Source organism: Nuphar pumila, chromosome 8 (genome assembly GCF_984573655.1).
Source record: "Nuphar pumila chromosome 8, dmNupPumi1.hap1.1, whole genome shotgun sequence".
NCBI classification, from domain to species: domain Eukaryota; kingdom Viridiplantae; phylum Streptophyta; class Magnoliopsida; order Nymphaeales; family Nymphaeaceae; genus Nuphar; species Nuphar pumila.
The window spans coordinates 122,889,295-122,902,497 of NC_143256.1; the positions used below are offsets into that span (position 1 = coordinate 122,889,295).

At 36.7% G+C, this 13,203-nt stretch overlaps 1 protein-coding gene across 1 annotated transcript in view; it reads left to right on the forward strand.

Annotated features, from left to right (window-relative positions):
* The window catches only part of LOC149830526 (flowering locus K homology domain-like), a 35,810-nt gene that overhangs the window by 12,151 nt on the left and 10,456 nt on the right, over positions 1-13,203 (forward strand). The window contains exons 4-6 of the mRNA XM_090016586.1: positions 205-353; positions 534-809; positions 928-1,122. Coding sequence (XP_089872712.1) covers positions 205-353; positions 534-809; positions 928-1,122 — 620 coding nt within the window. The remainder of the gene's footprint in view (positions 1-204; positions 354-533; positions 810-927; positions 1,123-13,203) is intronic.

Sequence of the window (13,203 nt, forward strand, 5' to 3'; positions counted from 1 at the left end):
CTCCAGCTGTTGTCTAGCGTTGTCCTTCAGTTGAGATTGATGTATTAATTTTGTTTGATTAAGGATCCATTAATCTGCCACACATTGCTTGTTTATTTCTGGAAAAATGAAATAATGTTCTACTGGGTAATTTGCGTTCTTAAGTTCTGACTTTATAGTGGTTGTTGTTTTTGACTTTTTTGCTTTTCCCTTTGATATCTGTAGAGGACCTTCCAATTTGTGCTTTAGCAGATGATAGAGTTGTTGAGATACAAGGGGAGCCTACAGGCGTGCATAAAGCAGTTGAATTGATTGCATCACAGTTGAGGAAGTTCTTGGTTGACAAGAGTGTTCTTCCACTATTTGAAACAAGTGCAAGTGTTTCAATCCCATTCTCATCAAGCATAGTGCCAAACAACTAACTGATTCAGTTTTTTGAGCTAAATTTTATGGCATGATCTTCTTGCATGATTCGTCTGGGGCATGCATTATATTTTGATGATTGCGAAGCAATTAGTTACAATTGACGTTATATCTTATTTTTATTTTTATAGATGTCGGTGCCCAATCCACATTTGGAACAAAACATGCCACATCAATCCTGGGGTCACCACCAAGGTGGTCTATTTCCAGGTGCTGGCGGCTCTGTGTTTGGTAATAATTCACAGTATATGCTTCCACCAAGGCAGCTAGATGGTTATTATCCGCCATCTGACCTTCCTAGTGTCGATAAACACCCTCACCAAGGTTTATCTGCTTATGGAAGAGATGCACCAATTGGTGTTCATCAATTACCAAATGCACAACCACCACAACCAGTTATCACCCAGGTAGTTGTTTGTCTTTGCTCATTTGCAATCTGTAGCTAAAATCAGGAGAATTTTGGATTATGTTCAATTGAACCAACACTGCATGCAAGTTTGATACTCGGATGTCTTCTGTGTTCAGGTCACCCAGCATATGCAAATTCCATTGTCATATGCTGATGCTGTGATTGGAGCTGGTGGCTCGAGTATTAGTTATATACGTCGTGCCAGTGGAGCTACCATCACTATACAAGAAACTAGAGGTGTTCCAGGAGAAATGACTGTTGAAATTAATGGATCTGCCACTCAAGTTCAAACCGCTCAGCAGTTGATACAGGCATGAATCTGATCTTTTATGTTCCCTTTTTAAGCTTTATGTTGTTTCTTAAGTCTTACGGTTTTTAATTTTAATTTCAATCTTGTACATGTTGCTATCCTTTTATTCTCACATTTAAAAAACCTGATTGCATACAGATTCAAGATGGGGGTTAGTCCCAATGAGGAGCATTTTAGTATATTGCTCTAGTGCAGTCTTCTTTGGAGTTGATCTCCAACATTTTCTTTTACAACTGAATGTCCTGATTGGAATCAATCCCATTACCGGATAATACTGTGATGCAGAAAAGATGCTTGTTATTAAGAAGCAACCAAACCCAATATTCTGGAAGTATACTTCTTTTAGGATGGAAGTCAGAGAATAAAAGTAGTTTGTAAATTTTGTACAAAACAGATAATTCCCTTGTATACTATTTATCAGAAATATGTCTTTAGTTTCTTATAACTGCCATAGTGCTGGCAAGGGTTGTTAGTTGAGGACCGTGGGTTCACCAAGTATGTTTTATGTTTGCTACCATCAGCTATTTGAAATAGAAAGTTGGATCCCATTTTGTAGTTTGTAGTTTACATTTGTGATTAGATTCAGTTCTGTTCCAGTACAGGAATTGGATTAAAGTGGTTCTTTATTGACCAACCCTAACTTAGTGACTGATCTGGGTCAAAATGGATTTTAATCGAGTCTAGGATTCTATGAAATGGTGGGTTGTTCTTGAGATATACTTTTATCTCGACTCACTGATCATACATGTCACATGGGTACGGGTGCAGGTAAGGCACAACAATTCCAAAAAATGTGGGTAGGGGGACATGTCTATATATATATTAAATACACATATTACAAGATATTTCATATAAAGCCCCAAAGGGGTTTGAATAGTGGGATGGGGCCTAGGCCACTAGGCATGCAGTTTAGGTTCCAATCCCATGGGCATCATCCCTTGCGCAAACCGAAGCATGATGACCCCTTGGGGGGCAAGTGTAAACCCACTGAATTTTACGTTGCCAGGATAGTGATCTTAAGTACGACAGATAGAGCCAACGAAGCTAGGTCTTTAGTCCTGAAGGCGGTTTCTCCGTGTAAATATTAAAAAAAGCTATTTTACATAAATACAATTTTCAAAGAATCAAATTCCAACAACAATAAATTAATTTAACATTTAACAACAAACAAGATTAGTTTACTCAAAATTCAACAACAACACAAAAACGACAACCCATTGAATGAAATCTAATCATTGCTTTATAGCTGGAGGCCTTGCTACAATTGGTCACAAAATTGGATTAAATTGGAATGCAATACAACTTGATATACAAACCATAGTTTTAAAATCCAGTGACTCTTCACTTGGCTCGTCCCTGATTAACTCGTGACTTGGCCGGGTCAACTCGGTTACTCGGCCGAGTCATGTTAACTTTATATTTTATATAAAATATGCAAATATTGTTAAAATATATGAATATCATATATATTTGTATATATTTTTATGAATGTCTTTTGTAATGCCCACTAGGGGCAAATTAATCTTTTTCTCTCTATGTAAATAGACATGTCCACTAGGGACATTTTTTGTCTTTTATTTTTCTTTCATTTTCTTTTTCCCATTTGATTAGGGGTAAGAGGGTCTTTACAATAGAGCTATTGGGACCCTCCCAATGGTCACAAATGTGACCGTTGGGGAGCTCCCAACAGCTCTATGGGAGCCCCCCTTAATCCCATAATGTGTATAAATAAGGGGTCTTTCTCCCCCTTATTGTTAAGGCTTCTAGGAGCATTTCAATATATTGTTCTTTATATTTTTAAGCCCTCTCTCTCACATTGTGTGTTTGGTGCCTAGCCCTTTGTGGCTTATTGTATTTTGCCTATTAGTGGCTTCTTGTTTATATGCTTGTGCATTCGTTGTTGTCACTTTGCGACATTGCTCTTTGCATTAGTATTTCATTACATGGTATCAAAGCCACAAGGTGTTTGAACATTCTTGTGACTCGCTTGGTTCGTTTTTTGTATGCTTGTATTTTGCACACTTGTTCTTGTATTCTCTCCTTTTTTTCTTCCATAATAGCCGACAAGGATGCAAAGATTAATCTCTCATTCAAATTGAGTGATCCTAATTATAGGATGTGGGCAGCCACTATGGAGAACAACCTCAAAGGTAAAAAAACTTTGGGGGTATGTATGTGGCACGGTTCAAAAACTTCTACTAAAGCTCACCAAGGAGATGAAAAAAAACCTTGAGTGGAGAGGAAAAGGCCAAGGCCATTCAAGAGTAACAATCCAAAGTTGAAGATTGGGAAAGTAAGCATGCTAAAATATTAGCATGGTTCATGAATAATGTGGAGCTGAAAATTTGTGCTAATCTTGCCAAATTCAAGAAAGCAAATGAAGCATGGTTCTTCATGAAAGGTATGCATACTCAAAGAGACCTTACTAGGCATTTCTTTTTGCAAGAAAACAAGGAGATATAAGTATTAGAGATTACTATATTACTTTATCTCATCTATGGGATGAACTTGCTCTTCTTGAACCTCAATGGGAAGGAAGTGCTATTGCCATGAGGCAAGAGCAAATGAAGAGATATTTTTTCAATTTATTCATGAGCTTAGGCCCAAATTTGAACAAGAGGATCCATACTTCATAGGGCTTCAACTCATCGTAGTAAAATTCTTGCCGATGTATGCCAAGAAAAAACTCGCTTGGCTCTAAAAAAAGGATATTGATGAAGTGCATGCGGTTTCTAAATTGGGCAACAATACGAGGATATATAAAGCTCCTCATTTTTTAAAAAATAAGTATAACAACAATGGTGGTGGAAGAAAAATCGTGTATCATCATTCTAATGAACTCAGACATCTTAAACCCGATTATCCTAAGCTTAAGAGAAAAGTGGCTTCCATTAGAGATATCTCATCAAATGAAGACCAAAAAAGGGATGGAGACATTAAGGACTCTATTGCTCAACTTGCAGAAGCATTTCAACAATTTGTCAGAAACAACTCTTCCACACCTTCCACTTCTAATGCCGCGGTTTCATAAACTCCCGATATGTCTTCTTGGGTTCTTGATTTGGGTGCTTCCTTTCATATGACACCAAATGCATCTCTTTTATCCGAACCAAGCACTAACTCTTTTAAATCTTTTGTCTCTACGATTGATGGTACATCCTTGGATATTAAAGGGATAGGAACTCTTAAAACAATTTTGAACAATGATAAAAAAATTCTTTGTTTCAAAAATTAGAATTATTCATAAACTTAACTTGAATCTTTTTTCGGTTTCTCAAATATCCCTAAATTAGAATCAATAAAGCAAACCATTCATATTGATTGTAAAAGGAAAAGGGTTCGTAAACCCTAAACTCTCATTCTAACCCTAGAAAAAAAACAAAAGCACTAAAAAAACAAGGAGTTTCTCACGAAAATAGGTAAATGCCATGATTTAAGGGAAAAATTAACCGCTGAAATGAAAATTCATGGTGTTTCCCTCTTTTCATGAAAACACCTTAAAATGAAAATAAAGGAAAGATGGTTCAAATCTTGCAATGAAACAAGTGCACAAATACAATGCCACAAAGTGGTTACAATGGTGCACACACACAAGTACAAAAGCTTCTAATGGGCCAAATACAAAGAGTCACTAAGGGCTAACACACAATCTCTCAAGAGAGTAAGAACACAAGTAAAAATTATAGGCCTTTATTCAAATATGCTTAAAAACAAACATTACATAATTAAAGGGGGAGGGAGTGCCTCCCATACACATGGGGCTGACCCAACTAGCTCTTGGGCCAACCCCAACAGCTGGATTTTAGCCCTTGGGGCTGGTCCAACAACCAGCTCCGAACACCACTTTTACAACAGTCAAAAAATAAAAGAATAAAAAAATGAAAGGGGAAGTCATCAGACTGACACCTATTACAATGTTGAAATGATTGAAATACCCCTATGGGTATTTCTGTTTACCTGCATAGAAATATATATATATACATATATATATATACACACACACACACAATACATTTTATCATATACACAATATATTTTAACACCCCGCCTCAAACTTACGGTGTGATCATCAGAAGTTTGTCAAGAAAATAAAATCGAGGTGACAAAAGTGCCTTGGTGAAGAAGTCTGCTATATGATACAATGTTGAAATGATTGAAATACCCCTGATGGGTATTTCGGTTTGCTTGCATAGAAAAAAATATATATATATATATACACACACACACAATACATTTTATCATATACACAATATATTTTAACACCCCGCCTCAAACTTACAGTGTGATCATCAGAAGTTTGTCAAGAAAATAAAATCGAGGTGACAAAAGTTCCTTGATAAAGAAGTATGCTAATTGATACTCGAAAGTAACATAAGGTAGGGTGATGGTCTTCCTAAATAATTCTTCACACACATAGTGACAATCCATTTCTATATGCTTGGTTCTTTCATGAAATGCATGGTTGCCAGCTATTAATCTTCGCAACCAAACGATCTCTGATCTTGTCCTTGCCATTGCAGGATACTCTGCTTCAATGGATGATAAAGATACTTTATGCTACTTTGTGTATTTTCATGATGCCAGAGAATTACCTAAAAAAAATACAAAAACCAGTAGTTGAGCATCGACTATTTGGATATCCTCTTCAATCTGAGTTAGAATAAGCAATTAACTCAAAAGAGGAAAGCAGATAACAAAAGACCTTTAAAAGTAGATGCTTGTAAATATCTAACAATTCTCATCACAACACTCTTGTGGATTGTGGTGAGAGAATGTTGGAATTGGCTAGCAGTATGAATTGTCTGTGCAATATCAGACCTAGTAATAGTTAAATAAGTCACGATGCCAATCCTTTGACGATATGGAGTAGGATCATCTTGAGGTATCCTATTGTCAATCTTTATCTTGGCAATAATAACTTCAAGTGTATCCACCCTTTCTTCTTCAGTAATGCCGGACATGTCAATAATATCATTAGCAAACTTTGTTTGAGAAAGCAAGTATCCTCTAGGATAGTAACCAACCTCAATTCCAAGGAAAAATCTAAGAAATCCAAGATTAGTTGTTTCAAAATGGTTTTTAAGAATACATTTAATATACTTTACTCCCTTTTTGTCTTCACTTGTAATGATCATATCATCAACATAAAGGAGAAGTATAACAATTCCTGCATCAGGTTTCTTAGTAAATATCACAGTATCAGTATAACAAGGTATGTCACATGGGTGTGGGTGCGGCACTTTAAAAAACTTTGGGTGCGGGGGTGCGACAGGGCAAAAATGGAAAAAATTATATATATATATATATATTATAATTTTGAAGTTTTAACCGTTAACATTGTCATAATTTAACAGTTAACATTGTCATAATATCATTCATCATGCATGCAATATATCAACCTAAATATCAATCAAATAAGTAAAGCAGAAAAGAACTAAATTAGATACCAAAAGTATATCCTACAATGTATATGACGATGAAGTAATGAATCTTAATAATTTTCTTCTTCATCATCAAATGCATCATTAGATGGAATACTGAGCTCGGATAAATCAATGTTTGTCATGTTGAAATCATGTTCTCCCTCGAAGTCACAATCTTCTGGGTTTACATCCCAAAATTTGGATGTTCCTTGTCTGCGTTACAAACCCAATTTGAAAATGTTAAATACAATACAAGTATATTTAAATGAAAAACTAAGAAATAATCAAATAATTAAGAGAGAAAATTAGTACCTGTATTCATCAACGAAAGTAGTCGAAGATTTAAATGAACATATACTAAATCCTCTGCACACTTGCTGGTGAGTTGGTTTCTCTTCGTGTTGTAGATTTGAGAATATGTGCTCCAATTTCTTTCACAACAAGATGAACTAGCAGGCTGCTATAACAATCTTAATGCAAGACGTTGGAGAAGAGGTGTTTCTGATCCAAATGTTGACCACCATGTGATAGGATCTATATTATTCTCCTCTCTCGCGAATAATGTCGGTCCATATAATCTCGAAGGTGAAATTTTTTCAAACTCTTGTGTGACTTGATTTAGAAGATATGCTTCTGAAAAAAGTCTTATCATACACATATTTCTATGTCTTGATAGCTCTGGGTCTAAATTTGGAGGGACACGACCAATACCACCTGCCCGTCACTTATTTGCATAATATTTTGGATTCAGAGAATACGCCACACAATGCAAATGAATGTTGCTATTTTTCCATCTTCTGACTAAAATTGAATGAATATGGTTAAAAAATTCTGAATCATCCAATGTAGGATTTTTTCTTCATGCTTGAAAACTACAACTTCTATTTTTTCAATCATATTATCCCACATTTCATAAACTCTGTGAAGCATGGGCTTATCGTTATCAACTTCTCTTAACATTTCCCAAATAGGTTGCGTAAATTGAAGGAAGTATACCACTCTATCCCAAAACTCATAATCAACAATGAATTTCTTAATTTCTTGAGCCTTGATATCATCATCAGCACGATAGAATGTCCAATTTTTCATCAGTCACCATGCTAACCAAAGCATTCTTCACTTTCTTAATCTTATTCACCATCACAATGATGGACGCAAAACGTGTTTCAGCAACCTTCAACAATTTCAAGTCAGAATGCCTATTAAATATAGCATTAGTATGATGATGGTTAACAACAAAATTCCTAATGCTTTTGACATTTCTTTCTAATTCTTCAATCCATGAACATAAAGCATATGCTTGTAAATTTTCTTTTTCTTTGGGGTTGCAGATGCTCTTTAGGGTCAGATTTAAGTTGTGTGCTACACAGGGAGTCCAAAAAATATGAGGGTACTCACTCTCCAAACTCAACACTGCACTTTTGCAAACTGGAGCGTTGTCTGTATTGATTTGTACTACTTTCTGATCACCCACTTCTTTTATGACTTTTATAAACAACCCCTTGAAATACTATGCATTTTTATATTTCCCCAGATGCATCAACCACTTTCAAGAATAGTGGGTCACTAAGCGAATAAGCAATGAAATTGATCAGTGTGGACGCCTTTGAATATCTGTCCATCCATCAGAAACAATGAAAACTCCATTTTGCTCCCATGAATATTTTTTAATCTCTAGCAACCTCTCCACATTTGCCCTCTCTTTTGTAAGAAGTGTGGATCATAGTTTTTCTAAGCTTGAAGGCACATAGCCACTCAAATTACAATTTGCCAAAGATGTTACTAAATCCTTCCAATAAGGATTTCTAGCCGCATTAAATGCGAGTGAACTAGAATAAAAATACCTCCTTACTTTTCTATCAATATCCTCCCTTTCATATGTATTGAATGTTGCTTGTATCGTTCATCTACCTCCTACATTGACTTTTTTTTTTCAACATCTTCTTGGTGGCTTCCAAATGGTACACTAATTGCACAAGAATCACTCATTGTCTTTCTCTTCTCATATTTTCTTGTATTGTCTTTGCATTGCCTCATCAACTTTTCTGCATCCTGATATGCCAAATGAGCCTTCACTCTTGTGTACCCAACAAAATCTCTTTCACATAGCTTGCTTCGAAATCTCTTGTTTCCACCACCTCATTCTCCAGTTTTTGCAAGCTTATCTACATGTACCCATAGTGACCCCACATCACCACTCCCACTACAACTATCAACAAAACTAGCAGCAGAACTCACATGTGGGGATGAGGATGGCGCAAGTCCTTTCCATTTATCCGTCATTTTGTCCTGAAAATACAAAAAAAATTATATTAAAATCAATTATGCAGACAATCAAGATTGATAATATTGAGTCCAACTCCCGGCTCACAAAGGAGGGTTGAGGGGTAGGCTCGGTCTGTCAGGCCGAGCCCAACTCTAGGCCCGTCGAGGGAAAACGAGGAGGAGGGTGTAATGAAATATGCGGAAAAGAAATGTATGTCCTACAATGGACATTCACACATAGAAATCAAAGAACAAGTCCAAAAGAGGACATACACAAAAGCCAATAATGGCTAGAAAGCATAAAATCTTATAAATGCACTAAAGGGCTTGAAGAAGCCACACATTACAAAGGGGGAGACCCCACTTATTTATAGGCAAGAGAGGAGTGAGAGAGGGTTTAGAGAAAAGAGAGAAAAGGCACCATTGGGAGACCCAACAAGGTGTCGTTGGGCTCCCAACGGTCACAATTGTGACCGTTGGGGGCCCAACGACTCCTTGTTGGGGCCCCCAATGAAGGTGCATTTAATGCACAAAAAAGAAAAAGAAAAAATAAGGAAAAAGGAGAAAAAGGAAAAAGAAAAGAAAAAGTAAAAAAAGGAAAAAAACTATACTGCCCCTATTGGGCGATTTTACAGAAATACCCTTATCGGGTATGGGTGAATATATTTATATATATATATTTATATATATATATATATATAAATATATTGATTACATGTATATTTTAACACCCCCCCTCAAGCTTTACGGGGATACAACCGAAAGCTTGTTGAGAAGAAACATGAAACGAGGAGTAGCAAGAGCTTTAGTGAAGAAGTTCGCCAACTGGTGCTCGAATGTGACGTAGGGCAGTGCTATGGTTCCTTTTAAGTATTCATCTCGAACATAGTGGCAGTCCATCTTTATGTGTTTAGTCCGCTCATGGAAGGTGTGATTGCTTGCAATGTAAATGGCGCTTTTGTTATCACAACACATCTTCGAAGGAGTGGAGATGATTACGCCCATATCATTGAGGAGACTTCTAAGCCATACAAGCTCCATGGTTGTAGTGGCCATTGCACGATATTCCGCTTCAGTTGAGGATAATGACACCTTTTGCTGCTTCTTGCATCTCCAAGAGATCATAGAGTCACCTAGGAAAACACAAAAACCTGTAGTTGAGACTCTATCATTAGGGTTTCCTCCCCAATCAGCATCAGTATAAGCAATTAAATCAAGAGATGATGAAGAGGAAAGGAAAACTCCCTTTGTTATGGTGTTTTTAATGTATCTGACTATTCTTAAGACTGCACTCATGTGCACAGATGTAGGTGCATGTTGAAACTGACTGACTGAGTGAACTGCATGAGCTATGTCTGGCCGAGAGATGGATAAGTAGGTCAGGGCCCCAACAAGTTGCCGGTAGGGAGTAGGATTCTCGAGAAGTGTTCCATCTTCCAACCTTAACTTTGCATTGATGACCTCAGGGGTGTTTGCCTTCTTATCATCGGAAATTCCAGATTTGGAACAAATGTCAGCAGCAAGTTTTATCTGAGAGAGAATATACCCTCGAGGAGAGTAGGCAACTTCAATACCTAAAAAATATCTTAAGAAACCAAGGTCAGACATATCAAAATTTTCTTTTAAAACTTTCTTAATATCATGGATTCCTTGTTCATCACTTCTAGTGATGATCATATCATCAACATATAGTAGTAGAATCACTACTGAAGATCCTGCACTTTTCACAAACAACGCAGTGTCAGTATAACATGAACGAAAATTCAAACTAGTCATTACACTGCTAAATCTGTCATGCCAAGCTTTTGGAGCTTGTTTTAACCCATATAGTGCCTTTTTTAGTTTAAGAATTTTGTTTTCACCAATAGATACTCCCGGTGGAGGATCCATATAGACCTCTTCACTTAATTCGCCATTAAGAAATGCGTTCTTAACATCCAATTGATAGATAGGCCATTTTTTAACGGATGCAACTGCAATAAGAGTCCTAACACTAGTCATTCTAGCTACGGGAGCGAAGGTTTCTTCATAATCTATTCCGTACTCTTGAGCATACCCTTTGGCTACCAACCTAGCTTTATAACGTTCTAATGACCCATCACTTTTAGTTTTAATTTTGAAGACCCATCTACATCCAATAGACTTCTTTCCAGTGGGTAATGAAGTTATTTCCCAAGTTTTAGCCTTTTCAAGGGCACTAAGTTCTAGTTTCATGGCTTCAACCTATTGAGGAATGTTTTTGGCTTCATTATAGTGTGATGGTTCATGATAAGAGTGTAATGCAATTAGGCATGCCCTATATTTAGGTGTTAGGGACTCATAGGAAACAAACCTATTGGGTGGATTGGAGATCCGGCTAGATCTCCTTAAAGAGGTTTCTTCTATGTTGGAACTTTGAGAATATTTTTCTAACGCACTAATGGGAGTTTCTTGACCACGCCTAGCATAGGTTTGAATTGACCTATTTTCAACATCATTACTTCCATTTTCAACATTACTAAGAGGAGTATCCTCTAAATCATTAGAAACATCCTCAACGTGGGGAGTCACATCTTCTTGAGAGAGAAGATCAAATAAGAAAGCATATTCGCTTTCATCAATATCTTTATTTTTCTCAAAACCGTTCTCATTTTCTAAAAAGGTAACATCTTTGGATACATATAGTTTGTTGCTTTTGGGATCGAAGCACCTAAAACCCTTTTGATTTTCTCCGTATCCTAAGAACACACATTCGATAGCTTTGGGAGATAACTTATCTCTTTTATGTGTAAGGACAAAACACTTACACCCAAAAATTCTTAATCTATTAAAATCGGGTGTTCTTTCAAAAAGTTTTTCATATGGAGATATATTTTGTAGAGATGAGGATATCATCCTATTTATCAAATAAGTAGAGGTTAAGGCGGCTTCGGCCCAATAGCATTTTGGAATTTCCTTGGAAATGAGAAGAGTCCTAGAGGTTTCCAAAATATGTCTATGCTTTCTTTCGGCTAGACCGTTTTGTTGGGGAGTCCTAGGACATGACCTTTGATGACAAATTCCATTGGTTTCCAAATATTCTTGAAATTCATTTGATAGATATTCTCCACCGGAATCGGATCGAAGAATGAAGATATTAGTTGAAAATTGATTTTTGACAATCATATGAATTTTTTTAAAAAAGTTAAAGACTTCGGATTTTAGATTGAGAAAATATATCCACACATATCGAGTGAAATCATCAATGAAAGTAACATAATATGAGTATCCTCCTTTTGATATGACCGGAGAAGGACCCCAAACATCCGAATGAACTAGTTCAAAGGGTCTTTTTGACACAAATGTTCTCTTTGGAAAGGGGGTGGATTTCATTTTTCCAAAAATACAACTCTTACAAACAAAATGTTTCTCATTACAAAATTTCTTTCCAAAAGGAAAGGAGTACATTTTTGAGAAGCTTGGATGTCCAAGTCTTTGATGCCAAGTTTCTATATTTTTATCTTGGACATGATTACAAAATGAGTTAGTAGGAAGTTTCAAATTGGTCATGTAGTAGAGATCTCCCCTCCTATGGCCTTGCCCAATCCGCTTCCCGGACTGAAGATCCTGTATAGAGCAATCTTGGGTTGAGAAGGAGATTTCACATCCATGACCACATATTTGAGAGACAGATAAAAGATTTAAATTAAGGTGAGGTACTACTCTTACATTTGGCACAAAAAAATCTTTTGAAAAATCTAAGGTTCCAAAACTTTTAACTTGTAAAGAGGTACCATCGGCGGTGGAAACATAGGAATTTTTGGAGTTGCTACATACATTGGATAGTCCATTTTCAATAGGGGTCATATGAAAAGATGCTCCAGAGTCAAGAATCCAAGAAGGCGTACCTGGAGGAGAAGAAGAGGCAATGGCGGCTCCCGAAGTTGATGGTGACTTGAGTAGGATTTGAAGTGCTTCGGATAGTTGAGCAAGGGAGAAGGACTCTTTCCCTTTCATTGGCTCCTCCTTCTTTTGCGGGATTTCTTCAATAGTAGCAACTTTACCTTTTGGAGGTTTATTTATCTTTGGACAATTAGGTCTTATATGACCCGGTTCTTGGCAATGATGGCAAATGGCTTTCCTATAATTGCCATTATAGTTATTTTGCCTCCCAAAGTGTGGAGGCTTGTAGGTTTTCATATGATTGCCGGGTTTAGTCACGGCAAGAACTTCATCTCCTCCTTTAATCATACCAAGACGGGTTTCCTCTTGGCATATTTCGGCTATTGCATCTTCCAAAGGAAGTGGTTTGGATCTATGAAGGAGGGAGGACCTCACTTGTTCATATTCGGGCCTAAGCCCATGTAAAAATTGGAAAAAGTGTTCTTTCTCCATTTGTTCTCTTCGCATTTCCACATCTTCACTTGATACCCATT